Genomic DNA, 25,613 nt, shown 5'->3' with positions numbered 1-25,613 from the left:
CAGAGAGTGACGTTTGACCATTCCTAAGACCCTCTAGATCTCTCCTCGTCTGCTAAACTCACAAGTTCTCTACAGGATTTATAGGTTGGGAGTGGGATGGCCATGGAAGAAGGTTGATTTGTATCCATCTTGTTTTGATAGGTCATAGTCCTGCTAAAAGAGCAAGTTATGACCACTTTTCCAGAAGAATCCACTAGTTTTATTTAAAATCTGATATTTCAGAGTTCATGATACCATGCACTGGATGAGAAATGGGCCCATAGCATCACAGATCCTCCACTATGCTTACCAGTGGCTTTTAGGTGCTTTTCTGTCATAATGTTGATGGCCGACTTGACCCACATGCAGACAAATACGAAGAAACAGAGAAACGTTTAGTAAAACTTTTATTAGGAAATCTGGTGCAGGAAACCGCAGCAGCAGGGAGACTGAAAAAGAGAACGAACGCTGGTGAACAACCTACAACTGAAATTCTCAAATATGTTCTATGGAGAAAGTTTACATTGGGTAGAGTTAAGTCCGCCAGGGAGAGAGGTTGTGATCCTGGTAAGAGGTGGCTATGCAGCACTGCCGTAGCAGATGAGTCCTGAGAGGCTTGGAGGAGGGTGCACAGGGTTCGCATGAAGCTGTGAGAACAATCACTAATCTGGTTGCCAGTAGAACAAAAACAAGAATCCAGAGTCCAAAAAGCTATTGGAAAGTTCCTTCAGATATCTCACATGAGCGAGGCTTGGTCAACCTGAGACAAAAACAAAACATTAGTCAAGGAACAAGAATTAGAATCTTCTCAAACAAGCAATAATCAAAACCATGATTTGGCCAGGTAAAATACCACGAAGAGGCAAAACACTCAGGCATCGAAGTACTGGCTCGCCTCCTTCTTATAGTCCTCCAGATGATGACAATCATGCGAAACACCTGACGACCAGCTCCTCATCTCTTAACGCCCCTACTGGTGGAAGAGGGTTAGTAGCAGGCAAAAATGACCAGGATCTGACATTTTCCTTATATTCATTCTTTGTTTCAAGTCAAACCAAACTGGTTTGTTGTCTAAAATCTCAATCTAAGTCTGAAGTGACTAAAGCAGATTATTCCTGTGAGTCTGGAAACTTGTGCTTTAGTCAGTTTCCTAAACTCGACATATTTACACTTGCAGTGACATGACAGAAAAGGCTCGTTTTTATCAGCACGCCTCCCAAACAACCAGTTTTTATGTAGATGGGGTATAATGGTTTTTATGAACACTTAATGAACCCAGGATGCTGCGCTTTGTTGCAGTGATTTAGCACTTAGCCTTTTTTTAAAATATCCCTCAGACACTGGGTGATGGCAGCATAAACATGGACTCTCATCCGGTCCTGTTAATCACTACTTATTGCTCGAACCACAGACGTGGACAAGTTGAGGTGAGTAGCAGAGCTGTGCAATATATTGAATTGCAATAACACTACTGCGTGGATATAGTAATTGGTTGGATGTCATGTTTTAAGGGTCATGCATTGCCCATGTGCATGACAACAATATATTTAGACCTTGATGCACAGCATGTTTATTTTTCAGGGATCGAAATGCAGGAGATTGTATAAAATGTTGAGGAATTTGCAATGATTTAAAGGAACGGAGTCAGACAAATGTGTGTTAATCATAATCAATATCACAATAATTAACAAGTATTCCAATTACAGTCTCCCCCATGGTTGTGTAACCTGCTGCCCACCACTGAGACCATTTAGAAGCTCAGGAAACCTTTGCAGGTATTTTGAGTTAATTAACGGATTAGGGTGTGACACCATGAGTTTTCAATATTTGACTTTTTCTAAATTTTAATTTTCTAACACAGAATTTTGGGTTTTCGTTATCTGTCAGCCACATTCATCAAAATTACAAGAAAATTAGACTTCTCAGAGTTTCCAATAAAGATCAAACTGTCAAATCAGTTTACAAGTCCCTTAACATAAATTTAATAACACCATGTCACTTTCTATTAAAGAGCTCTAAATGTGGCCTAAACTTTCCGTCGATTATACCCAAGTACGCGTTTCAGTTAGATTGCACTTTAAACTCAAACCCAGAACTGGTTCGTGTGTCGCCCACACGTAGCCCACCTGCAAAGTTGCCCTGAAACCAGCTATATTCTGCGTGGGCTACATCCGGCACACATGCAGCAAAATTAAACTCATTAAATTACCATTATGCAAAACGTTCGCATACAAGTTCCCTGAGTTCCATTTGTTGTATCTGCTGGCGCAACATCTGGTTCTGTGACACATGTTGAGACGGGAGGGGGGCAGTCAACATGTGGCCCATATTTGAGGTAAACTAAATAAAACTAAATCCAGTTTCATGTGAACCACACAACCTCCAGGTCTGCTTAAACTATGAAAGATGTTCATATCCTTTCCACCTTTTCACATTATGTCACTCTACAGCCACAAACTGTATTAGTATTTTGGTCAGATCTTGGTATAAATCCAGCTGCTCTGTGAAGACCTCAGAGGTTTGTTCGAGAACATTAGCGAATAAACTGCACCGAAAACAAACATTTATTGCTTTGCTTTGGTCCCCAGGTGCCTTTTAATGGTGGCTAGAGTTGTAAGAAATTCACCCCCCAAATCTAGGAGTGTATATATTTTAAGTGTCAGCAGACATATTCACGGAGGAGGATCTGTAGTCAGGTAAAGATATGTTTTCTGCATTTACAAAGATGCTAGACGGAAAAACAGGGCTGGACTTTCTGTAACTTCTTCAGCAAACACTCACAGAGAATAAATAGTCCCACGGTGGGCTCACCGTGGGACCGGCCTGGACCAGCCTCAGATTCCCACGACCCCTCCTCTCCACACACGCTGAAGAGCAAGCTGCAGACACGCACAGGCGGACAGCGCGGAGACACAGAGGCAGAGCAGCGCTGCACCACTTTTTCCTCTTATTTACCATAAAAGCCACATTTCAGGCTCCGCTGTTGCGCATTGCACTGACTCACTGTGCAGCGAGGAGGGTAAAAGAAAAAGACACAAAAAACAAAAACGTCCCGATCTCAAAGGGAAATGGGAGAAAGAGTGGATTAGCCGCGGATCAAAAGTGGAGGAGTGGGAGGAATCACGCAACTCGGGATTATGTATTCTGATTATGCCGAGGAGCCGGTTTCTGCTTCACGTTTACATCCATAACAAGGCAAGTACCCACTCCGACTGCATGCATACAGCCTCAACACATTCAGTGGATTGTTTTAGGGAGCAACTGCGCAGTGGAGCACAGATGGATTTCAAATTAACGTAAAAATGCATGCGTAAAAAACACTTTTTATAACTTGAAAGACAACTGCTCTCAATTCGCCCACTGAGTCCACTTTCCCCAGGGCAAATTAAATCAGGAGATTAGTTCAGAGGACTTCCATAGACTCGGTTCTTATGACCGCAATGAAGTCGTGAAGTGAAATCACAAGATCTCATGGAGTGGTCCAATATAACAGGCAAGTTCGTGTTCAGGCGGGTTGACTCCGGAGGCTCTGTTGCTCCACAGGGAGGGACTGCAGAGGTGGGCATCTCATTAACTCAGCCACATGTCTTATTAAAACAGCTATTTCCTGTTGTGTTGCAATGCGGAGTAAACTGTCTCCCCTCCAGTCCTCCTGTGCTCATTCACAGATGCTGCATTCACTGCTTTCATGTTTATTTCTTCTGTGTTTAGTCTGAGGATGACTGCTGCCAGTCCGCCCTGCAGCTCTGCCTCCTCCCACTCCTCACCCGTTTGCCTCCCAGCCTGCAACAAACACCTGAGGAAAGGCGAAGCCCTCCAGACCAAGCTGCGTCTGAGCTCCCCCCCAGGAGTGTGGCTCCTGCTGGGCGCAGTGGTGGTGCTGGTGGGGATGAGCGTGGCTGTGGCGGGCTACGTCTCCACGGCGCCGAGGCCAACCGTGGGCGGACGTGGGAGCACCCACGTGGAGAGGATGAAACTGGCCGGGCCCGTGGTGATGGGAGTGGGCCTCTTCATCTTCATCTGCGCTGCCACGCTGCTGTACGAGAACCGGGACCGAGAGAGCCGCGTTCGAGACACTCCTGACGACCTGGAGGATCTGAAGGGGAGCAGCTGCCGGGAAGATACTCAGGAGCAGTGGGAGCACACAGATGAGGAGCAGTCAGCGTGGGCCACCCCACTCCACATAGTTCCCCTCCCTCCTCGCTCCACCAGTGGGTTCTCACTGCCAGGTCCTCCTGATGCAGGAGGTGCAGGTAATGATGGGGGATACAGAAACGTAGAAGAGGAAGAGGAGAAGAAGGGAAAATTGATACTGCTCACCCAGGTTCTCCACCACCAGGAGCCGATTCCTCAGCCACCCTCCCCCTGCAAGTCTGCTTCTCATGACTCGGTTCACTCAGACTTCAGCAATTCGAGTGAAACCAACTTTAATGAACGAACAGAGTCTTTAGAGCTGCCACAGGACTGATGCCCCTAAATGCACAACCACACAGGACTATGCACAGCTCAGCACAGAGGAGCAGAAACATTTGTATGTCATAGTGCCTCTGAGTGGCACACTGAGTCACTGTCTGTGATGGGTGTTTTTGTCCCACATTGCTTACTGACCCACCCACATTTGAAAAATTTAAGCTGCACTGTTTGATGTCAACTCGCCAGCTTGTTGGGTCAGAGCTCCACCATGGTACCCCAAACAATCCACTAAGGCCACTTCTGGAGATACCAAATTGTGGCCTGGGGGAGAGGTGATGTTGCTGTAAAAGTCATTCAGGTGCCAACCTTGGTGATACACACTTCCTCTCACACTCATCCTCTCCCCGGAGGTAGACTTTTTCTTTCTTAAGAGGTTCACTTAAGAGGATGGGCCAGATTAGGTCCTGAATGAGTCTTTGTCTTATCTCACATGTAGTGTAATCTTTTCAGTATCCCGGGGAAAATTGTGTTTTGGTGTAAACAAGAGCAGCACATAAGGCCACACTCCTCTCACTCGACACCTACAGCCATGCTATTAATACCAGCTGGTGCTCTGTAGCAAGACCTGGATTTCTTACTGTACATTTTAACAGTTTCTTCGGATTCCCACATTCAGCTGTTCACTTTTCTCCGTTTCCTTTAATGTGGCGTTGAGAGATGTGAGTGAGTGGATGAACAGAAACAGCATTTAAAAAAACAAGTTCTGGTGAGGCTGCTATGAGTTATTCTTGACGCAACTGAGAAAATCACTCCTGTCAGTTTGAGTAAGTGACGCCTCACTCTCCCACCATCTCGACCTCTCATCTCCCATCTCTTCTTCACCTTGTTTCCTACGCTTTATTCAAATCTTCATTACTCCATCTCATTTCTTGGCTTATACACAACTGAGAAAGAGCACAAAAAAAAGAAAAGAAAGAAAATAAATAATTAAAGCACAGCCAAATGTTTGCAAGTACAATTAAAGGGATATTTCAGAAATGTTAAAGATTCTGTTATAAGGCCATAAGGAGATATTATTATATCCCCTTATTGTATATTTATTTTGCAACTCCAGATTAGTTGGTCCAGTGAAGCTACCAGATAGTCAGATAAGGATTAAGACCAAAGTGGACGTCTGCCATCTTATAAAAACCCAAATGTCAAAAATGTCATAGCAGTTTATGCTCATTTTCTACCAGATATGTCCTGACAGGTGAACTTTGAGATGTCCATTCTCAGGTTTTGTGTTTCACAAGGAATATTATTAGTAGGACACCACCACCAATCTTCATTTCCAGTGTAAACAATCAGTGTTTTTTTCTGTAAACGACTGCCCGGTGCCAACATGAAGAACTCCAATCTGAAAAACATCCAAGAGGTTGATGTAAACACTATATTATGAACCTTTGAGCTTTTGTCACGTTTGTATTGGACGGAGGTGACGCGCTACAAATAGTCTTCCTTGTGAAACATGAGCCGAGAATAGAAAGGGCCTTTCTGGTCAGAGTAACTATCTGAAAGAAAATGAATGTACACTTAGCATTGGGTAAGGGGATTTTTGTTTAATAATTTCGTTGTTGTAACAATTCTTCTTGGCAATAAATCTTATACTGTTGGAAAGCCTGTTTATTTCCCTTTCAATGGCACCACATTTCTAAGATGGAAAATGCAATTTTGGGTCGAGCAGCGGAGCTGAGTATGTGGGATTGTCCCAGATAATATTTGCAGAATCCACTCAGCAAATGCCAAACAGCTTTTTTTGGTTTCATAATTGAATTGGATGATTGACGTTTATAGAAACTAAACTAACTGCTAATTTAAGAATTAATTTTAACAAACAGGGACATCAGTAATGCCTGGGACAGCCTAATACTTACTCCTCATGCAGTGTGGGACCGGCTGTGGTCATCCTATTCTTCAACCAGGATCTGTCACAAGTCAGCCAGTCTGGTTGTGTTGGTCACACGGGTAAAAACAGCAAGTCCAAGGTGATTCCACAGATACTCAATGGGGTTAAGGTCAGGATTGCAGAGTGGCCATTCCTCCGTGGCTCTGTGGAGGCAAGAGTTGCCATCTTGCAGTATAGAGTTCAGCCCCCAAGAGTGGCAATACGTGATTGCCACAGGTTGCAGAATCTCATTATGTAACTACCTATCTGATATGAGACTGCTTCCAACAACAGCAAGCCTTGTTTTTCCAGTGAGAGATACCGCCCCACACCATCATACTGCCTACACCAAAAGCTGTTTAGTATTTGCGGAGAGGACTTAAAGTTCTTCATGGGCACAGCCTACATACTACACTATGCTCCTCATCCAACAAATGCATTTTCCTTACCAATGTGGCATCGTTTAAGAGGTAATGAAGAGGCTTTCTAACAGTTTAAGTTCTATTGCAAGGAAGCACCGTTTGAACAACATATTAAAAAAACAACCAATACACACTTTTCTGCACTTTTTGTGAGTTTAATGTAAAAATATATTAAATAGTTTTTGCTTAAAAAGAAAAAAAAAAATAGGGCTTCACAGTGGCGCAGTTGGTATCACTGTTACCTTGCAGCAAGAAAGTCCTGGGTTCGATTCCCGGCCTGGGGTCTTTCTGCATGGAGTTTGCATGTTCTCCCAGGGTACTCCGGCTTCCTCCCACAGTCCAAAGACATGCCTGTTAGGTTAATTGGTCACTCTAAATTGCCCTTAGGTGTATAAATGAGTGTGTGCGTGGTTGTTTGTGTGTTGCTCTGTGATGGACTGGCGACCTATCCAGGGTGTACCCCGCCTTTCGCCCATAGACTGCTGGAGATAGGCACCAGCCAGCTCCTCCGCGACCCACTATGGAATAAGCGGTAGAAAATGACTGACTGACAGTTTTTGCATAAACATATGAGATTTTAGAAATTAGACATTGTTAGGTTGGTGGAACACTCTCAGGTAAGCTGTCCAGAACCAGCTAATCTGGACTTAAACAAAATGACGACACAAGGAGTTTTCTTTTCCAGGTAAGATATTAACCGCTAATATTCTTTTAACAGAACCCCAGTTGAAAAAACTAAACTGAACTATCCCTTTAAGCCAAAACTAGCCTATTATCACCAGCATTTTTCTCTCTAGTCTCTAAATACACAGGAGATCAATTTCAGCATTTTTATAGGTAGTTCAGGACCGCTAAGTATTTCCTTGCTGGTTGAGCCCATGCTGAGATCCTTCCATGGAGATGATGAGTGAGAATGGAGATTACAGTAATCTGGACCCCTACATTTCAACCCTCCTAACAACAGCAGCTGTCCTGGCAGGATCTGAATGCTGCTTTAGGATGCGGGATGTATATTTCAGTATCAGTGGGTGAAAAATAAATCTTAACTAAAGCTGTCAACATGTCCCACAAAAAACAAATAAGCCCATTCTTTACTCTCACCATTAGGGCAGTCCTGCTCAATGTGAGATGATCTAATGCATTTTAATTCAGTGAGAACGAGGCTGTGCTGTGAGGCAGCAGTCACTGATTATTTATTTATAAAACTGAGTGTGACTGTAAACCGACCAGAGGGAATAATGTCAGCACATATCTAAATGCACGCTTAAAACGGCAGCCGCTACACAAATGGAGAAATCTTCTAGAATGTAGATCTGTGTTCGTTTCTGTGCAGCAGCGTTACATAAGTCAGCAGTGCAGGTTTTATGCTGCATTGACAGTACAACTGAATCGAATGCGTTACTCTCAGAGAGTATTCGTGTCAGCGCATTGATACATATCTGAGCAGACGGACAGAAAGCAGTAAGCTGCTTAGCCCTGCGCTGACTCAGTACCCAAGCAATTTCTCTGGTCCTCATAAGAGAGAAGCCTCAATCAACATTTTTTACTAAGACTCAACCAGCTAGAAAATTTCTGTGCTTATTACCCAAATAGAGATCACCTGTGTTACCAGAAAAGGGTATTTGGAATCATGGAAAGTTAAAACCACTAAGAAGGTATTCATTTTCTTACTGAAACAATGTGTCAGCTTTTCAAAGGTGTAACACTGACGTTTTATCCATTATTAAAACTGCCAATAAATCAAATTGCATTTTACATTAAAGGAAACTTTCTATACAACTTTCTACGTGTATTTTATTTTCTTATCTCTGCAGCTGCATTTACAACTTGAATGATCCACTTCCTTTCAGCAGCTATGATTGGTTCTAAAGAAATACCAGGTGCATTGCTTGGCTAATCCAATTTCTACCCAGCTTCAGGTTACGTGGCGAGTATTCATGGTGCAGTCAAAGGGAGATACCTGCTCAGAATGAAAGGATTAATAATCTGTGTTTTTGCCATCGTGATGCTCACACCTGCTCAAGGTAAGACGGTTTTTTCCCAAAGTCAGAAGGTGTTCCTGCTGCCCTTAGAGGGGCCTGGGCAATGGAGGCAAGACCTAGATGTTTGTAGGGATTGCATAACAGTCCCACAACTGGATGTCAACATTAAAACACTTTTCTGAAGGCTGCACATGTGGTCAGTCAAAGATTTAGACAAACAACCTACGCTTGCTTTTGCTTAACATGTAAATGAATCTAATATTATCATCAATAAAACATCCACCAGATAATAAGAAAAGTCATTTTCATTGCCTGTTTTTTCTGCAATAACTGATCTCAAACATATTAACTTTAGTATAGAGCACAAGGTGGAACATCTGCAAATTGTCATCTTCAGTTTGGAAACTTTGCCAATATAGTTGCTAAGTAATGTCACTGGCTCATCACAATGTTTAATTAAACATCTAAGAAACTGGCTTACAAAAGTGTTTGTGGTCAATTCAGGCATAATTTAGCAGACCTCTTTGTAAAAAACAAATGTGGACAAAGTATTTAAAATTATAAAACCGACTGCTGTTTTAAATACAGCTGCATCATCACCGAAACAATTTAAACAATTTATTAACAAAGAAATTACTGTTTGTCTACTGTTTTGCATCAGAGAAACAAAAATGCCCCAAAAAATTAATATAGGCTGAGCTGGTGAAAAAATAAAATTGTCCTTCCCTCCTGATGAACCGATCTTCACTCCTCTTTGGTCCGTTGGTTGAACTGAACTAACACTAACAAGATCAGAGCAGATAAGGATTGAGTCTCTCTGAAACGCAGCACAGCTCACACATCTGATGGGCCTCAGAAGGCGATTAGCTCAATCTAAAACTACCTTTGTACTAATGTGCTTTCCACTAACATTCCTAAAGGTAGCAAACAGAGACAATTAGCACAAAGTTGTTTTATTGAATAAAAGGCGCTTTAAACATTGTAAACTGAGCACATCATATAAGTAATAATTGGGGTAGAACTTGTTTGTACTCTGCATAGTATTTAACAAAAGAACTTTCTATTTATGCCATCTATTTATTCCATTAGTCTCTTGACCAACTAAGGCAATGCATTCACTTAAAGAAACATGTTCCAGACTGCTGCAGGATAAACAAAACATTTCTGAGATGTCTAAGTGCTAAACAGAATGTGTTGCAATATGGACCAGTTTGGTTTTATGTCCTCTTATAACTCTGCAACACTTCCAGCAGCTCCTCACTAAGGTGACAAGCATGCTGTTGCATCGGGTAAATAAATGTAAATCTTTTCTATTATCTGTTCTGTTTATAACCATGCTATCAACTTGGAGCTATAGTGCAGGAGTTTAAGTAGTTATCTGTTTAGTCTCTCAGTCTTATTTATTCCACAGGTTTGACTAAGTGCTGCTTAAAAAAGGAAAAACCCTTATTTGAATGAGGCCTTCCTGCTAGAACCTTTCCCTACATATTTTTCCTCTTAAAGTTCAACACATTGTGGCACGAGGCTGGTAGATCAGGTGCACCATGTGTAGACACTGTAGTCCTCGACGCGGTTCTCCTGAGTTCGGTTCTCAGTCTCGGGCTGTTTGCTGCATGTCTTCCCTGTCTCTGTCCACCATCTTTCCTGTCTGATTACTGTACAATAAAGGCCACTATTGCCAAAAAACCTGTCTGATAAACACAATAATATCCTGACAAAAAGGCAGATTCTTTCAAGCACATTTGAGAACCACTGCTCCAGTTCAACCTGAATTTGAAGTTGTCTAAAGTCCAAAAAGTAGTAAAACTGCCAAATGTTTTGAATAAGTGTGCATTCAGTCAGTAAGTTAAAACCCAAAATACTGATGGGTAAAGTGTGTAAAAACTAATGCATTTGTTAAGTATTAATAGATTTTTGTATTTTAGAAAAACAGTAGATGAGAAAGTGTAGGAAGTAATTTTTCTATCCTTATCCAGTCATGGAAAATGGTTCAAATAAAATCTCTATTTTTTCAGACATTTTAGACTGTGTAGGAACCCTGTGTATTCAGATCACTTTCACATTTATCAGCTGTCATCAGTAAAAAAATTAATTTTTCTGCCTCTAGAATTACTGGAAATGGAAAAAAAAAAAGAAGAAATATCAACGTCATCATTGCAACTCATTGTGTTCAGGTGAGGAAGAGGAGCAGGTGATGGAGTTGGAGGGGCAAGAACAAGAGGAAGAGTACCTGGAGTGTTTCCGCTGTGACCTGGGCTTCTGGGACGCCTGCTACACGACAGAAACCAACTGCAGCCACGGGGAGCTCTGCTACACGGGCCGAGGGAAGGCAGGTGTGTTGAACAGATCTGTATCTACTCATCTAAAAGCTTGAGGAAAGATGTAGAAGTTATATTCATAAAGTGTAAGTCATATATCGATTAAGCCGACTGCATTTTACCTCTTCTCCTCAGCTGATGCTCTGGATATAAAGATGCTGGGCTGTGCGAAGGCCGAGCAGTGCAACGTGAAGACGACGGTGGAGCTTTTCTTTAATAATACCATCTTTGTCATGACTAAATCCTGCTGTGGCACCCCTTTCTGCAACTCTGCACAAAGAGTACGCACCTGCACACTTTTTCATCTCACTTTGGCAGCTTTAACCACCTTTCACATCACTAAAGCCTTGGTCAGATAAAAAGAAAATATCATTATTCCGTTTTGTTGTTAAAACAAATGCGTCAGAGTGATGCTCAAAGGACTTCAGGCACAATAACGGCCAGATTTGGAAAATGTTTGTATTCAGTAATAAATAAATAAACACTGAATATTTTTAACACAAACAAATATGTTTATTCAGTAATTCATTCATGAAATAAACGTACTGTACTTTATTTAAAATTAAGACGAGGACACGCTCACTATACAAGAATAACCTCTTGAATTACTTTTTACATCAACTATTGTGTAAAATATATGTTATCTCATCGTTATTAACATAAAATTATATAAACATGTACCCTGTGTGGAAACCCCAGATATTTGAAGACAGTAAAAACAAGAGTTTAGTTGCGGTTCAGCAGCTCTCCAGCAGAGGGTAGGAGCTCCTCTTTCATGAAACCCTGTAGATCCAGATCTTTGTCCTCCAGGTCGAGACTCAAGAACTTCTCCACCACAGATTGGCATCTGTTGAACATATCCACCTCTTTGTCTCAGATAAAGTTTCTTTACTCATTTTACATGAAATAAAGACCAACAAACCTCTTGGCCTGCTCGTCTGAAGAGGCTTTGTCAATGCGTTTGATGGGTTTTCCTGTCCGGTAATATTCAGACACCTTAAACAAGAAACATGGTCAGTCCGTGGGCATGCCTCTGTGACTCTCTGTGTGTATTTGTCTCTACTGACCTCCACAGCTCTTTGTACAAGGCTTGTTGGCAGACCTGCCAGTGTAGCAATGTTGGCAGCGTAACTGGACTGGCAGATCCCTTCCTTCAGCTGGTATAAAAACACCAACTCATCTCTGTTCATGGCTGTTTCTAAAGTCTAACAAACACACATGCAAGGACTAGTTTGGGGTTTTATTTTTCAGCTGGTCAGATCCAATTACTCTGTACCGTCTTAGAATGACAATATTACAACAAAATGCTGCATTTAACACTGTATGTTGGTTCGTGCTTGGCTGGTGTTTCTCCCTACCAAAAAAGACAGCATGCCAGTGGTTGGTAGCAGGCCTAATTGCATCAAGCTGTGGAAGTTTGTAGCTAACAGGATGTGAGGGACATCCATCAGAGACTTTTTCAGCCAAAAAGAGACTGATGCAGCGAGTAAAGACAGCCCATCAACCTGAAGGAAAACATTACGTTATTGTGAAGAAAGACTGGGCAGCTTCTGTTGTAATTCAACCTAAGCACTTCCCACAAACTGCAGACAGCATGTTTATTGAGCTGCTGTCAGAAATCAATCAATGTTAGGACCTCCCTGCCAATAAGTCTGTAGAAACAAATCTTTCCTTTCTCTTTGTTTAAGCAACAACTTGTTAGAAAAACATCTCGTGTTACAGGATAATCTAATAAATACTAGAGATAATAATAAATACTCAACACATTCAGCTAAGCAAAGAAAACGTTTACTCTCATGCTTTCCTACTTTATTGTCTGATCATATCAACATGTACCAGCATGCACCAAGTCAAAGGAAGTAAAGCAGCAGCAGAGGAGAGCAGCGTGTCCTTCAGGAACACAAATGTGCATGTGTCTGCACAAACGGTTAGAAACCGACTCCATGAGGATGGTATGAGGGCCTGACGTCCACAAATGGGGGTTGTGCTCACAGCCCAACACCGTGCAGGACGCTTGGCATTTGCCAGAGAACACCAGGATTGGCAAATTTGCCACTGGCACCCTGTGCTCTTCACAGATGAGAGCAGGTTCACACTGAGCACACGTGACAGAGTTTAGAGACACCATGGAGAGCGATCTGCTGCCTGCAACATCCTTCAGCACAACCGGTTTGGCAGTGGGTCACTAATGGTGTGGGGTGGCATTTCTTTGGAGGGCCGCATGGTGCTTCCTGTAAGATGAAGACATTGAAGCTATGGACTGGCCCGCCCGTTCCCCAGACCTGAATCCCATTGAGCACATCTGGGACATCATGTCTCGCTATATCCACCAACGTCACGTTGCACCACAGACTGTCCAGGAGTTGGCGGATGCTTTAGTCCAGGTCTGGGAGGAGATCCCTCAGGAGACCATCCGCCGTCTCATCAGGAGCATGTCCAGGTGTTGTAGGGAGGTCATACAGGCACGTGGAGGTCACACACAATACTGAGCCTCATTTTGACTTGTTTTAAGGACATTATATCAAAGTTGGATCAGCCTGTAGTGTGTTTTTCCACTTTAATTTTGTGTGTGACTCCAAATCCAGGTCTCCTTTGGTTAATAAATTTGATTTCCATTGATGATTTTTGCATGATTTTGTTGTCAGCACATTCAACTTTGTACATAACAAAGTATTCATTGAGAATATTTCATTTATTCAGAACTAGGATGTGTTATTTGAGTGTTCCCTTTATTTTTTTGAGCAGTGTAGTTAAGCCCAAAATTATTCACAACCCTTGAAGATTTACATGTAAATTTTTTTATTCAGCCAAAAAGTGTTTCTTTTAAGAAATGAGACAGGCATCTAAATAGATTATGAAAAAATTATAAATTGTTTTTTTTTTTCATTTCAATAAAAAATGACACTTAATTTTTTATTGACATTGCAGCCATCAAACTCAGAACAGCTGATCAGCTTTCTGCAGGTTTCCTCTGGTAGCTTGAAGTCTTTGATGTTGGATGTCCTCCTTGCCAGCACCTTAATCTTTAGCTTCCACCACAGATTCTAAATCAGATTCAGGTCAGGACTCTGTCTAACATTAGTTGCAGTCAGAATAAAGATGTCGGTGAAATTTAAAAGATTATTATAAACCTAAATCTGTCAAGGGTGTGAATAATAATGTAAATGTACACTGTGATATTTTCAAGTTCAAAATTTCATACTTTTCCGGACTCAAAATGTAGTTGTTTGTATATTTTTCCAAAACATTCTGGACATCTGAAAACAAAACATTTACCTACATGGGTTTTATTATCTATATTTTATTGGTTTGCTTTTATTATCATTTCTATGAAACATCAGGCAGCTGAAGTTGGCTTCAGCATCAGTGCTTTTCTGGCATCTGCACTAACTTAGACCAGCTCTATTCTAACTTTGATAACTTATAGATTTGCTGAATCTGGACTGAACCCAAACTAAATGCAAATTCTTTAATGTAGAGTTCATGATCTGTTTTACTTTTATTCTGCTTGTAAAAATAAAAAATATAACTGTTACTGCTTTGCTTGGTTGTCATCTAAACTGGACCACAAATCATATTTAAAACCCGGATCTATACAATGCTATTTTAAATATTTTTAATGACTGAGCATTTACCTATGAGTTCTCTGTTAGTAACCTAACACCATCAAGTAGTTGAACAGACGTTCAAGCTGTAACATATGTTTTGAAATTAAAAATCAATATAAAAGAGCTTTTACTCATTTTTTTCTTTTAAATGATGCCACAAGAAACAAAATCTGGAAAGTCAAAGCTTTTTAGCTGCTCAAATTGGCTTTTCTCCTTGTTCAAGACTTTATAACAACCTCTTTCTGTAATATTTACTTTCCTGCTTTCTAAGTGCAGTTGTCTGGGACTTCTCTGTCCCTGTTTCAGAGTACTACACCAGACAAATAAGCAAAGCTGCACAACATATCGAATCATCGTAGTGTGTGCATATTCGCAATAGTGAAGAACGGCTTGGATTCCTGTTTGGTAGATTGTTATAATTCAAGAGCTTGCAACACTCTGGATGCAAATTATGCATCTGGCCAGTCGGATCAACATTCTTTGGCTGCAATTTTGATATAGATTTCAGTCGACAAAATGCTGAAGCTCACAGAAAGTGGTGCAGAAATTATGATGATGGAAATAAAGGAGGAGTGAGAAAACCATGTTAACCACAATCGATATGGTCATCACATGATCAACATCGATATTCCAATTTTTTGAGTTGCTAAAATCACGGAACCTTTCAAATAGGGAATAAATATTAACGATCGAGACTGTCTTCAACACTGGCATTTTTTGTTCATGTGTTTTTTTAAGGGGGAAACTGCAAGGATTTTGCACACCACACACACACAGAGACATGTATTTCTTCTTGTTTAGTCGGTGTATGTTGGACAGACTTGAGGGTCTGTTTCTTCTTCATGTTAATAAAACTGGGTGTTGTGCAAAATGCAGGAACAATATCCTCCTTACTGTGTTGGTGCCCTTTCCAAACTCATCGATGAGAACTAATGAGTTCCCAGTGCTGCTGTTAAGAGCCAGGGCCATCTGGGGAAAAGAGCAATACATTATTAAAAGGAAAACTGCTGTTTCTCCTTGTTGTTTCATTGTTTGTCTATCTCTAGCTCTAGAAAGAACAACCCAGGCTTTTTAAAAACATGTAACAGGTGGAGAGTGGGAGCAGAGAGGACACCAGTGTTTAAATTCACACACCCACATACAATAGCATATGTGTGTGGTTAAAAATGCATCTGTGACGTACCTGGTTGAGATCTATCATGAAAGTGCTGAGGCCCACAGACACAGACTCTCTGCTCTGCATGCGAGTGAAGATCCCGTCCACCAGACCTACCTCTGCCTCTTTAGCCGGCACATCTGAGCCAATCAGAGCCATGAACACAATCAGACCCACCTGGAAATATGAAGCAGCAGGGAGGGAGACATGGACAAGCTTGTGAAGAAGGTCAAATCGGGCTTTTCATGAAAAGTCTGGGGTTGAACATACAAATGTTTGGGTTTATGCTTTTTTACGACAATGCATCAAACCCAAACAAGTTGGACCAGGACTCTGATTTTTACCACGTGAATGAAAAGGGCCATGATTCAGTGTTACATGAATTTATGCATTTTACAAATACCTCAACCAAATTATTTAAAAAGTAAAATATTTTAATTCCAATAGGCAACAATTATAAATGGCAAGAGATTTGCTGGTATTAAGTGAAATTATCTTAATTTCGGGGCTTAAGGTTATACAGTTTAGTAAAGCTGTACATTAATTTTCTAAACTGGTAAATGGTAAATAAATCGGTAAATAAAAAAGATAAAATTATGAAATTGGCCCTAAAATGTAAGACATCAGAGAGCTAATTTAGGCCTGGCCACTTACAAACACAAAGAATTTGTAAAGCAGCACATCAACGTAAAAGGATTAATCATGGCTTTAATTGTACGTTACTGATCACCTGTTTGAGGAAGATGCTCTTGCCAGATGAGTTTGGGCCTGTGATGATCTTGATTCTGCCCTTTGATTCAAAGCTCTGGAAGGAGTTGGCCACAAACACAGGAGAACACAGCTCCAGGAGTGGGTGTCTGGGTAAAACAACAAATTTTCACAGTAGGAATGTCTGGCTTCATCCTGCAAATTAGTACTTCATGTGTGAATTTCTACCTGCCCTGTGTTATTGATATTTTTCTGTGTCTGCCAAGCTTGGGTGAGGTGTAGCTATACTCCTGGGAGGCGCTGCTCATCGCCATCAGACAGTCCAGCTCAGCCGTGAGATCCAGAACCTGCACATTTATTACAGGGAATCTTTTGGCCTTAACAGAGACAAAAAAACTGCTATACTTTTTGTAAACCATTACACAGATAAATATGATGGCTAAGATGGAAACTACCTGTTTTTGTAACTGTATTGTTACAGGCAGAATAAGAAAGAAGAAGATTAACTTGTAATGGTGGTACATAATTTGGTCCTCAACACTGAAGGACAAATTCACAAAGCTATTTGTACACACTAAATCTCTGTGAACCGGAGACGATGCATGTCAACTAAATGTAAAGGAAGATGTCGTCATAAATGTAGCGTCTCCATCCATGGATGCAGTCAGCCCATGTTTAAATAAGGTACTTTCCATGTATTTAGGGGAAATCCACCCATATTTATTTATATTAATTAAACCACAACCAGAGCAAATTGTTTTCAACCCGGAAAGACCAAAGTTATTTGCATAATGCAGCTGAGTGTAAAAAAAACCGTCTGCTAAGCTAGTGGGTAGTTTGAGGGAGGTGGAGAAAAAAGGAAAAAGGTGACCTGATGGATTGCTGGCTTTTCAAAAAAAACAGGCCACAAATGTCCCAGAAACTAGAACCAATTCTCTCTTCCAATGAGGTGTACCAGACATTTCTGCACATTTTGTGCACTAAATAGTTGGTCAAAGTTGTTTTCAAAATCCCGTCTTACTTTTTTAAATTCATAACACAAACTGTTTCTCATCATGTTAAGCAAACTGCAGAGAAAAACAGATGAGACCCGGCAGGACCACCAGGAAAGCTGTTTTTTATTTACTGAGTGCAAATAACAGGATGTACTTACCGTCAAGAAAGCAACAGATCAGTGTCGTATGTATTTGTATAGACTAGATGTAAAGATTCTGAAAAGCAATCAATGCTTTTTATCTCTGACTGAATCAGTTTAAGGGATAAATCATTCCAATGTCTTTACTAATCTGTAGCGGTGCATTAAAAACATTCACAACTAGCCGTTCTGAACATCTGTCTTCCCTAATAGACTCAGATGATGTGCCTCATCAGGTCAGCATCTGGAGTTTTCAGTTAGAAAATATTTTTCCTGACCTTTTTTGTTCATTTCTCCTGGCTGAAGAGAGGAAAACTATGAGCCGATACACAGCAGGTGCAAATTGCTTGCATCTGCTTAATTTTTTGAGGGTGTTTGGGTTTGAATGCATTTACTGCAATCTGTGATTTCAATCTGTGGCACAAACAAAGCAACCAGCCACACATGTAAAAGTTTAGCAACGTGGAGCAAACTGTCTCCTTTCTTGAACCTCCGTCAAGAGTGTGTTTCATTATTTACAGCAATGTTTCTTAAAATACTTAAACTCAAACAAAACTTGTTGTTTTCTATTGCATTAACCACCAATTTGCCTCTAATAGTTAACATCTAACAACAATGCTTCAGCCGACCTTAAACCTGCCCTCAAAAATAAGATTTGCAATGATCTATTAAGAAACACTTCACAACTGTTAAAAGGAATCAGTCACAAAACCCTGACCTGTTTTCTATCTAAAGTGAACCACTTAATTAGATTAAAACAATCATCATAACAAAGTCCACCCACACACATTGATGCCAACAACAATTCTTTCACGGTGGGAGTCATTTTGAAAACACTTGAACCTGCTGTTCTGAGTGACGCCCACCAACCTGGTACAGAGATGTGCTCCTCTCCAGCACTGCGTTTTGCAACTGTGTCATCACTGCAGTCTCCATGTCTGAAGAACACAATATTAAACATCAGGAAAGATCTCTTATGTAGCTGAACAGATACCATGGACAGCATCAGGAGTTTGCTTAGTGGTGGAAATGAAAAGACCTCTGATGTCACAGTGCAAGTCTCCGAGGAGGCTGTCCAGCTCTCTGGTTCTTTGACTGCGGTAGTGCAGCCGCTCCTCTGAGAGGAACTGGCTTGTCCAAGCATGCAGACACACACATCAAAGAGGTTATTGCGGAAAGCCGACCAGTGATTTTGTCACCTTTTTGAGAGCAAACAGACACACCATAAACTCAAGCCCCTCCATTTCAAAATCCTCTTTTTCCACCATGCTGGGCAGCCGAGGCACAGAGAGCAGAAATCCAATCTGTAAGAAGATGTTTACCTTGATGTATCATCAGTTTTCATGAAAAACCTCTAAATGTGATGAAGTAACTGACCAGGGGGATGTAAATGACACAGCAGGAGGAGATGCGAGAGTCCAGGTGTTCAAGCTCTCTTCTGGCAACATCTGTCAGGAAGTCAGACAGCCCCATCATCTTCCTTTTCTCTGAAACAGGTAGAGCCGAGACCACGTACAGAACCAGATATAGATCACAGCAGACCACAGCTAAACAAGTTACTCTCTGTACACACTCTCATCAATGCCAGGATCAACATTCGGTTTGACGGTGAAGCGGTTCTCTTCTAAACTGGCATTAAAATCCACCTATAAAAATATAATCAAACTCATCAATAAAAATCCAAAAGATCTCAATGAATGCATGCAATTTCATGAGTAACCGTGGATGGACGCAATATAAGTGGAAGAACTCACAACTCGGTTTATGAGAGCGGCGATGTAGTGAAGATCATCAGAGAGCTTTTCACTGATCTCTCGAAACAGTTGAATAGATCCAGGGAGGTGCCGCACTGAGTCCCTGATACACACGGCACTGTATACAGTCTGAGATACACACAGAACAATGCAGAACCCATGTCAAACAATAAAGACACATAATGCAACAGCGTACAGTGGTTCCAACCTTGTAGAGACTCTGCCAGTCAGTAACTTTGGTGTTGGAGAGAGTCATGCGCCGCAGGAGACCCTACCATGCACAGACAGGCACCTCTTTGTAAACTTCCTCTTTGTTTAATGACATATTATTTCTTGACAGTGCCTTACAAAATTATACACAACTTTCAAATTTTCTCATGTTATAACCACAAACCTCCAGGTATTTTGTGATTTTATGTCATAGACCAATACGGAGTTATGAATAATTGTAAAATAAAAGGAAAGAATGCTTTGTTTTCAATATTTTCTCCCTTGAGTCGATACTTGGAAGAACCACCTTTACAGCTGCAAGTCTTTTGGGGTATGTCTCTACATGCTTTCTCACATAAATAGCCCCAGCTCAGGCAGACTGTACAGTCAGTTATCAAATCCCTCCCCAGATTCCCAACTGGCTTTAGGTCTGGGCTTTGACTGGGCCATTCTAACGCATGAATATGCTTTGATCTTTGAACAGCCCCATTATGGCTCTGGATCTATATTTCGGGTAAATGTCTTGTTGGCAGGGGACCCACCACCTCATTCTCTTGTTTTTGCAGTCTTCAAAAGGTTTGCTTACAGGACTGATCTGTATTTAGCTCCATTTTACTCCCATTTTCCCTGAAACAGGAGGACTATTTGCTAATTTAAAAAAATAATATTTTGGTTTTAAAGTAAAGGGGGCTGAATACCGATGAATGCTAAGCTTTTCAAATGATTACATGTTAAGAAGTTTAAAAACTACGTATAATTTTCTTTCCACATTACAAGCATGCTCTAATTTCTGTTGATCATTCACATACACTAACATTAAAGACATCAAAGTTTGTGGTTGTAACGTCAAAATGTGAAAAGGTTGAGTTGGTAAGAATGGTAATGAGAGGCGTTCAACGCGGACAGGTCATTTACTGGTATGTTTTTAATGTTCCGTAACGAGGCCTGCAGGGTGTTCAGGACATCCGAGTTTCGGGGTGAAGTAAAGAAACGAATCACTTCCTGTCTTCTCTGTAGCACAGCGAGGTCTTGTGTAGGCCGCAGAAACCACTGACTGTCAGACGAAACCAAGATAAAATAAGTTTGCTTTACTTTGAAATATACCCAATAAAAAATTAATTTTTTTATTATTTTGAACATAATCATAACACCTTAAAGTTATATATTTGGTATCACTGAACTCAAAACCATTTCTCACCGTAGCAGTTTAGATCCAAACTTGCTCCGACACCGGTTCAATATTCCTTTAATGTGCAGAAACAAGAATTATTTTATATATAAATGCCTTTAAAAAGGAGAAAAACGTCTACCATCTGATGTGCCTACCATAGAGACTTAATCCTTCCTTTTCACCTGACTGCAGTTTGTACACTGATGGGTGCAGATCTGATTTGAAGATCTGAAGTACACTAGAACAGATAAAAACACATTGTCTTGACATAAAACAGCTAAACATAACTGAACTGTTTTACCATTTTACTCAATGAAGTACAGCGCATTTGACTTTATTTAACTAAACCTATAGTATAAAGAAAACTACGGTAAATAAAACAGAGAGCATTGAAATCAAATAATGCAAGAAACTAAGAAGAAAATTAATTACAAAACTGAGAAACAATTAACTTGCTTCTTGTTTTTTTGCTGTTTGTTGTCCATGTTTATAAGTCCACATGGTTTTTTATTTCCCTCTGTTCAAATAACGAGATTTTAACAACCAATAATCCGTCATCAACGGGTCTTTGCGCTAACTCACTAACTTCAATCAGGTGTGTTTAATAACACCATTGCACATAGTATTTTATTTTTAGTCAGTTCTTGCAATTCTTGCGCCATCAAGAATTTGTGGCAAACGTTTTAAGCTGTTTAAAATTCTGGTGCGAAACTCCTGAATCCAAAACATCTCAGGTAATTCTTAACAAATTCATAGGTCATCCTCAGGTGTCGTAACTGATTCCTAATTGATTCTTAGGCGTTCCTATGTGTTCTTAACTCAATCAGGGATTTGTGAAGCATTGCGTCTTGACCACTCAGGGCCATTGTACCCCCTAAAACTGCCCAAATCTCTCTTCTGCCCTTGGAAAAAAATGTTAAAAAAATGAGGAAAATAATTAATAAAACAAAGTAAAAAACAAAATAATAAAATAGTTTTTAAATAAATAAAAAATATAAAAAAAAGTAAAACACATTTTATTTAATTTCTTATTACTTTTTATGTCTAAAAACAAGCACTTTAGTTTTTACATTTTATTGACAAAAAAACAATCACTTCATTTAAAACATTTTAACTTCTAAATGTCAACAGTCATCATTAAAATAGCCTTCACTCCTGTTAGTGCCTCATCACTTTTTATTATATCTGGATGGAAAATCCCACGAATTGTCAACAATAGTAGCAAATCCAAATTTAATTGTACCGGATTCTGAGAGGCATTCAGCCTATTGATTTCTAATCTTCATGCAGCATTATTACTAGATTCTGGTAAATTGTACTGAATTCTGGACAACATTCGTGCGAATCAAGCCGAATCTTACGATTTATCTTTATCTATCCTACGTGTCATAATTGAATCTTAGGGTGTCACAAATTGGAACAAACAATTTGCAAAATTACAAGAATCCTCATGGATCTTTCAATCTTAATTCTTGGTGATTTGTGTTATTCATGTTCTATGTGGAATAGAATAGTAGCTTTAGTCAGAGAAACTTGGCAAGTAAACAACCCAGAGACTGAATAAAACATTGTTTTTAGAGCTTCGATTACTCTTGAAGGGATATATTTTAAATACTTGCCTGAAGGTGTCTCTGTCAATGTAAACCACTTCTTGACTATAATGACAAAAAAACAATGCTTTAAAAATGGAACCTTTTTCATTCATACATACATTTGAATCACTAGTCATAATCTCTCAGAACCACAATGAGAGGGTGTAATATAAAACCTTCTGAAAGTAGTGTAGATTTATATTGAATTATGCATGAGATTTGAGCATTTCTTATTTTATTTACTTTTCTAAGATACAAAAAATTAACTGATACACATGGTTAAATATACTGGCATAGAATGGTTTGTTTACAGGAGCAAATTGGGATAAAATACAGGTTCAGGTTGACGAAGGAGCAACCTGAAGCCCCAAAAAACCTGTTTAGAGGGGCTATAGTTCATGTGTGTTTGCCTGACTGTATGTTTGTGTGTCTCACAGGGTGTAGGCATGAAACTGCAGGATTGGAACTCCAACAGTGATGTCTTCCAGTTCTACTCCCACTCTCCTCCTGTCTAGACATTTGAGCAAAGCTCCCACCGCCCTAAGCTGACCAACAGAAGCACAGACCCTTTCAAATGCTAGAAGCTGATGAATTTATAGCTTGACCACAAGGACAGGATAATATAGAGATATGGCTCACCATCAAGGGTGAGTCAAAGGTGATACAGGAGGAGAGATAGGACATTTTGTCCATTTCTGAAACACAAGCAGGAAGGAAAGGGAGGTAGGCGGAAAGAAGCCTCTGCTTACCAACCTCCAGACCTGCAACGTTCGAATATGATGAGCAACTTCATGTTTATTTTTGGAAAATAAAATATATTTTTTCTCGCAAATCTTTGCCTGAAAACATAAGAGGAAGTATGTATTTTGTGAGTGGGTATCTTCTTACCAAAGTCAACATATGGATAGGTAACAACCTCGGGTTTGTATTGTGGGTCGGAACCTGAAATCCAAAAGACAAGTTTAGAAAAGCTCTGATTTCTGAAAGACTAGTTTCACGTGATGCTGCTTGGCAAAGTTGGAAAAACAGGGTATAACCACTTTCACAATCGGGCTTCTTATCACATTCACCAGCTACAGTGTCAAACATCTCTAATCTCATTAAGTTCCCTTGACCCAGAAACAACTTGTCCAACATCACATCCAAACAAAATACTTAACATTTTTGTTGTTCACTCGTTATCTAATAGTGCCATTTTCCAGAGCTCACCAAGTTGCTGCAAATATTGGGTCAAGCAGCGTTCCTGCTTTGCACTGGTTAGGATTACATGGGGCCTGACCTCTTGAATGACTGAACAACAGAAAAGAAAGATTTTTGTGATGTGTCTGGAAAAGGTCAAGGGCTACTTTAAAGATAAAGCTGTAATCTAATTTGTAAAAGCGGCAGGTTTATTCTTTACCTCTGGACAACAGGTGAAGCTCATGGTTATCAGGAGCATCTACCATATAGTGTAAAGATGAGTCTTCACTGTCATAGAAACAGAGGCCCAACTGTCCCCGCTGTACTAAAACACTCAATAAAACCTAGAAAGAAAAATGTGAAGAACACAGTGGTTAATCTGCTGTTGTTATCATCAATAATTCCACTAGTAAATGGGTCAATCTTACTGCTGCTGTGCCATCTTCCTCCTCTTCATTTACATCCCTGCCAGAAGTCTGAAAAAATGGGCTTCCTCTTTGATTCTCAGGGGCCACTGCCATCACTCTGAAAAGAAATAGCTGAATCAAGCTGAAATTGTACTCTGAATGCTAATTTTAAGCACTTAGAGCACAACTATGGCGTAACTATTTGTTTAACTAAGTTAAACAGATGCAAAGTGAATTACTGGTATATTTCTGATGTTCCTTAAAGAGGCCTGCAACTTGTTCAGGACATCCAAGCTTTGAGGTGAATCGAAGAAATAAATCACCTCCTGTCTCATGTGTAGCACCGGGTCTCAGAAAACCTGAAAATTATGAGTTTACACTAAGATAATAAAATTGATGTTGTAAATACTCATTGAAGCTGTGTATCCCAACATTTATTGATGATTGCCGTAACTCTGAAATGCCTAAAATATTTACTTGATTGGTATTGATTGCATTGCATTTTATTTAAATAAAACTTCTCGTACTTTTTTTAACATAACATATATTTTAATTATAGGTATTATGAATAAATTAAGAATAAAAGAATGACACATTCCTACATTGTTGTTCACGAAAATGTGGAGTGAAAAACATTAAATTTGCATCTTTTGTAACTTCAACAAAAACCTATTTGCTGAACTACTATAAAGCAGATCTATCTCAGCACAGTTTGAGATTTGTAAAACCTTTATTCCGACTGCTACAACACGCACACTTTTTAAACCATGCAAACCACCTTCAGCACTTACGATTTGCGAAATCTGTGCTGGATTATTTTTGCACTAATTACCAATTCTTTGTGAGTTGCGAGACCATTAATTTAAAACATAATAGGGGAATTTCAAAGCTATTTGCAATAGGACGATGACAAAAAAAATAGATTTTTAGACTCCGATTGGTCAACTTTTAAATACAAGGACATGCCCAACATTACAAAGAAATTTGTTTTATAACTTCATTCTCTGAAAACAGGGCTAAACAAATCTATGAAATAGCCCTTTACCCGACCGTTATCTATGAATCCAAAGCCAACATCGTGGACTGTAGTTAGCAAGGTAACGAAGAAAGCTAACTTATTTTAGCTAGCTCACAAATGTCTGTTCTTTTTATAAGTCAGACAGTGTTTAGTTACGTACCTAGTTGGGCCTTAAAGGAATAGAACCGTTAACTCCTGAGATAGATGTTATTTCATGAAGAAATAAATTTTTATTTGTTGTCAAAAACTGACTTTTCAGTGCGTCATTTCCCACTCCTTCCTTTTGCGCATTTTGTTGCTATGGCAACAGCTTCCTTCCAATCCCCGCCTAATAATGGTTCGCGCCTGAGAGAGCAGCTGGTTTTTCAGTTTTCAATAAATTAACTAAATCTCCTGATAATTGTAAAGTATTTTTAGACTTTTAAATTATATTTACGTATTTACTGAAGTTTTTGCCAAAAGGGAAGACTGCTATTTAGGTGAAGGTTTTTGTTTCGAAGCACAGAGCAGTTTCAACGTTTTTTAAAGGAAAACGAGCTGCATTATCAGCTCCAGTTCTATATCTTTTTGAATGGTAGAACCTGCAATTGATTTTCCTATGCTAAACAGATATGATTTACTACACATTCTGAGA

At 40.0% G+C, this 25,613-nt stretch overlaps 3 protein-coding genes across 7 annotated transcripts; 2 read left to right on the top strand and 1 right to left on the bottom strand.

Annotated features, from left to right (window-relative positions):
* Positions 1-369: 369 nt before the first annotated feature.
* On the bottom strand, positions 370-25,303 carry msh5 (mutS homolog 5). Of its 5 annotated transcripts, XM_047361124.1 has the most exons (30): positions 24,201-24,318; positions 23,983-24,077; positions 23,775-23,898; positions 23,585-23,665; positions 23,264-23,317; positions 23,015-23,136; positions 22,811-22,920; positions 22,403-22,438; positions 20,939-21,021; positions 20,811-20,856; positions 20,528-20,666; positions 19,611-19,673; positions 19,403-19,531; positions 19,222-19,294; positions 19,026-19,135; positions 18,872-18,952; positions 18,688-18,775; positions 18,519-18,586; positions 16,742-16,860; positions 16,536-16,662; positions 15,833-15,982; positions 15,544-15,618; positions 12,400-12,546; positions 12,109-12,246; positions 11,964-12,037; positions 11,164-11,888; positions 10,954-11,092; positions 833-949; positions 503-739; positions 370-428 (listed from the first exon to the last, which is right to left on the bottom strand). In XM_047361124.1, coding segments are annotated over exons 1-26 (2,454 nt in total). In that variant the 5' UTR covers positions 24,202-24,318; the 3' UTR covers positions 370-428; positions 503-739; positions 833-949; positions 10,954-11,092; positions 11,164-11,767. The 5 variants fall into 5 exon arrangements, with proteins under 5 accessions (XP_047217080.1, XP_047217082.1, XP_047217079.1 ...); XM_047361126.1 differs by lacking the exon at positions 24,201-24,318 and adding an exon at positions 25,140-25,303 and having other exon boundaries at positions 370-739; positions 23,983-24,079; XM_047361123.1 differs by having other exon boundaries at positions 370-739.
* Positions 737-6,872, top strand: LOC124865754. The gene is made up of 2 exons (XM_047361129.1): positions 737-3,174; positions 3,691-6,872. Exon 2 carries the CDS (start codon positions 3,698-3,700, stop codon positions 4,445-4,447), a length of 750 nt encoding a protein of 249 aa, XP_047217085.1. The 5' UTR covers positions 737-3,174; positions 3,691-3,697; the 3' UTR covers positions 4,448-6,872.
* Positions 7,173-11,545, top strand: LOC124865755 (sperm acrosome membrane-associated protein 4-like). The gene is made up of 3 exons (XM_047361130.1): positions 7,173-8,765; positions 10,898-11,056; positions 11,177-11,545. Exons 1-3 carry the CDS (start codon positions 8,711-8,713, stop codon positions 11,398-11,400), a joined length of 438 nt encoding a protein of 145 aa, XP_047217086.1. The 5' UTR covers positions 7,173-8,710; the 3' UTR covers positions 11,401-11,545.
* Positions 25,304-25,613: the final 310 nt, after the last annotated feature.

Source organism: Girardinichthys multiradiatus, chromosome 3, assembly GCF_021462225.1.
Source record: "Girardinichthys multiradiatus isolate DD_20200921_A chromosome 3, DD_fGirMul_XY1, whole genome shotgun sequence".
NCBI lineage: Eukaryota > Metazoa > Chordata > Actinopteri > Cyprinodontiformes > Goodeidae > Girardinichthys > Girardinichthys multiradiatus.
The sequence above is the reverse complement of the archived record's forward strand: the minus strand, read 5'-3'. Positions and strand labels throughout refer to the sequence as shown.

Coding starts and splice junctions, on each gene's coding strand:
- msh5 (XM_047361123.1), bottom strand. Junction 22,921..23,014: donor CCTTTGACTCACCCTTGATG/GTGAGCCATATC, acceptor TCTGTTGGTCAG/CTTAGGGCGGTGGGAGCTTT. Junction 19,532..19,610: donor ACTGGCAGAGTCTCTACAAG/GTTGGAACCACT, acceptor TGTGTATCTCAG/ACTGTATACAGTGCCGTGTG.
- LOC124865754 (XM_047361129.1), top strand. CDS start 3,698: ATGACTGCTGCCAGTCCGCCCTGCAGCTCTGCCTCCTCCCACTCCTCA.
- LOC124865755 (XM_047361130.1), top strand. CDS start 8,711: ATGAAAGGATTAATAATCTGTGTTTTTGCCATCGTGATGCTCACACCT. Junction 8,766..10,897: donor GATGCTCACACCTGCTCAAG/GTAAGACGGTTT, acceptor CATTGTGTTCAG/GTGAGGAAGAGGAGCAGGTG. Junction 11,057..11,176: donor CACGGGCCGAGGGAAGGCAG/GTGTGTTGAACA, acceptor TCTTCTCCTCAG/CTGATGCTCTGGATATAAAG.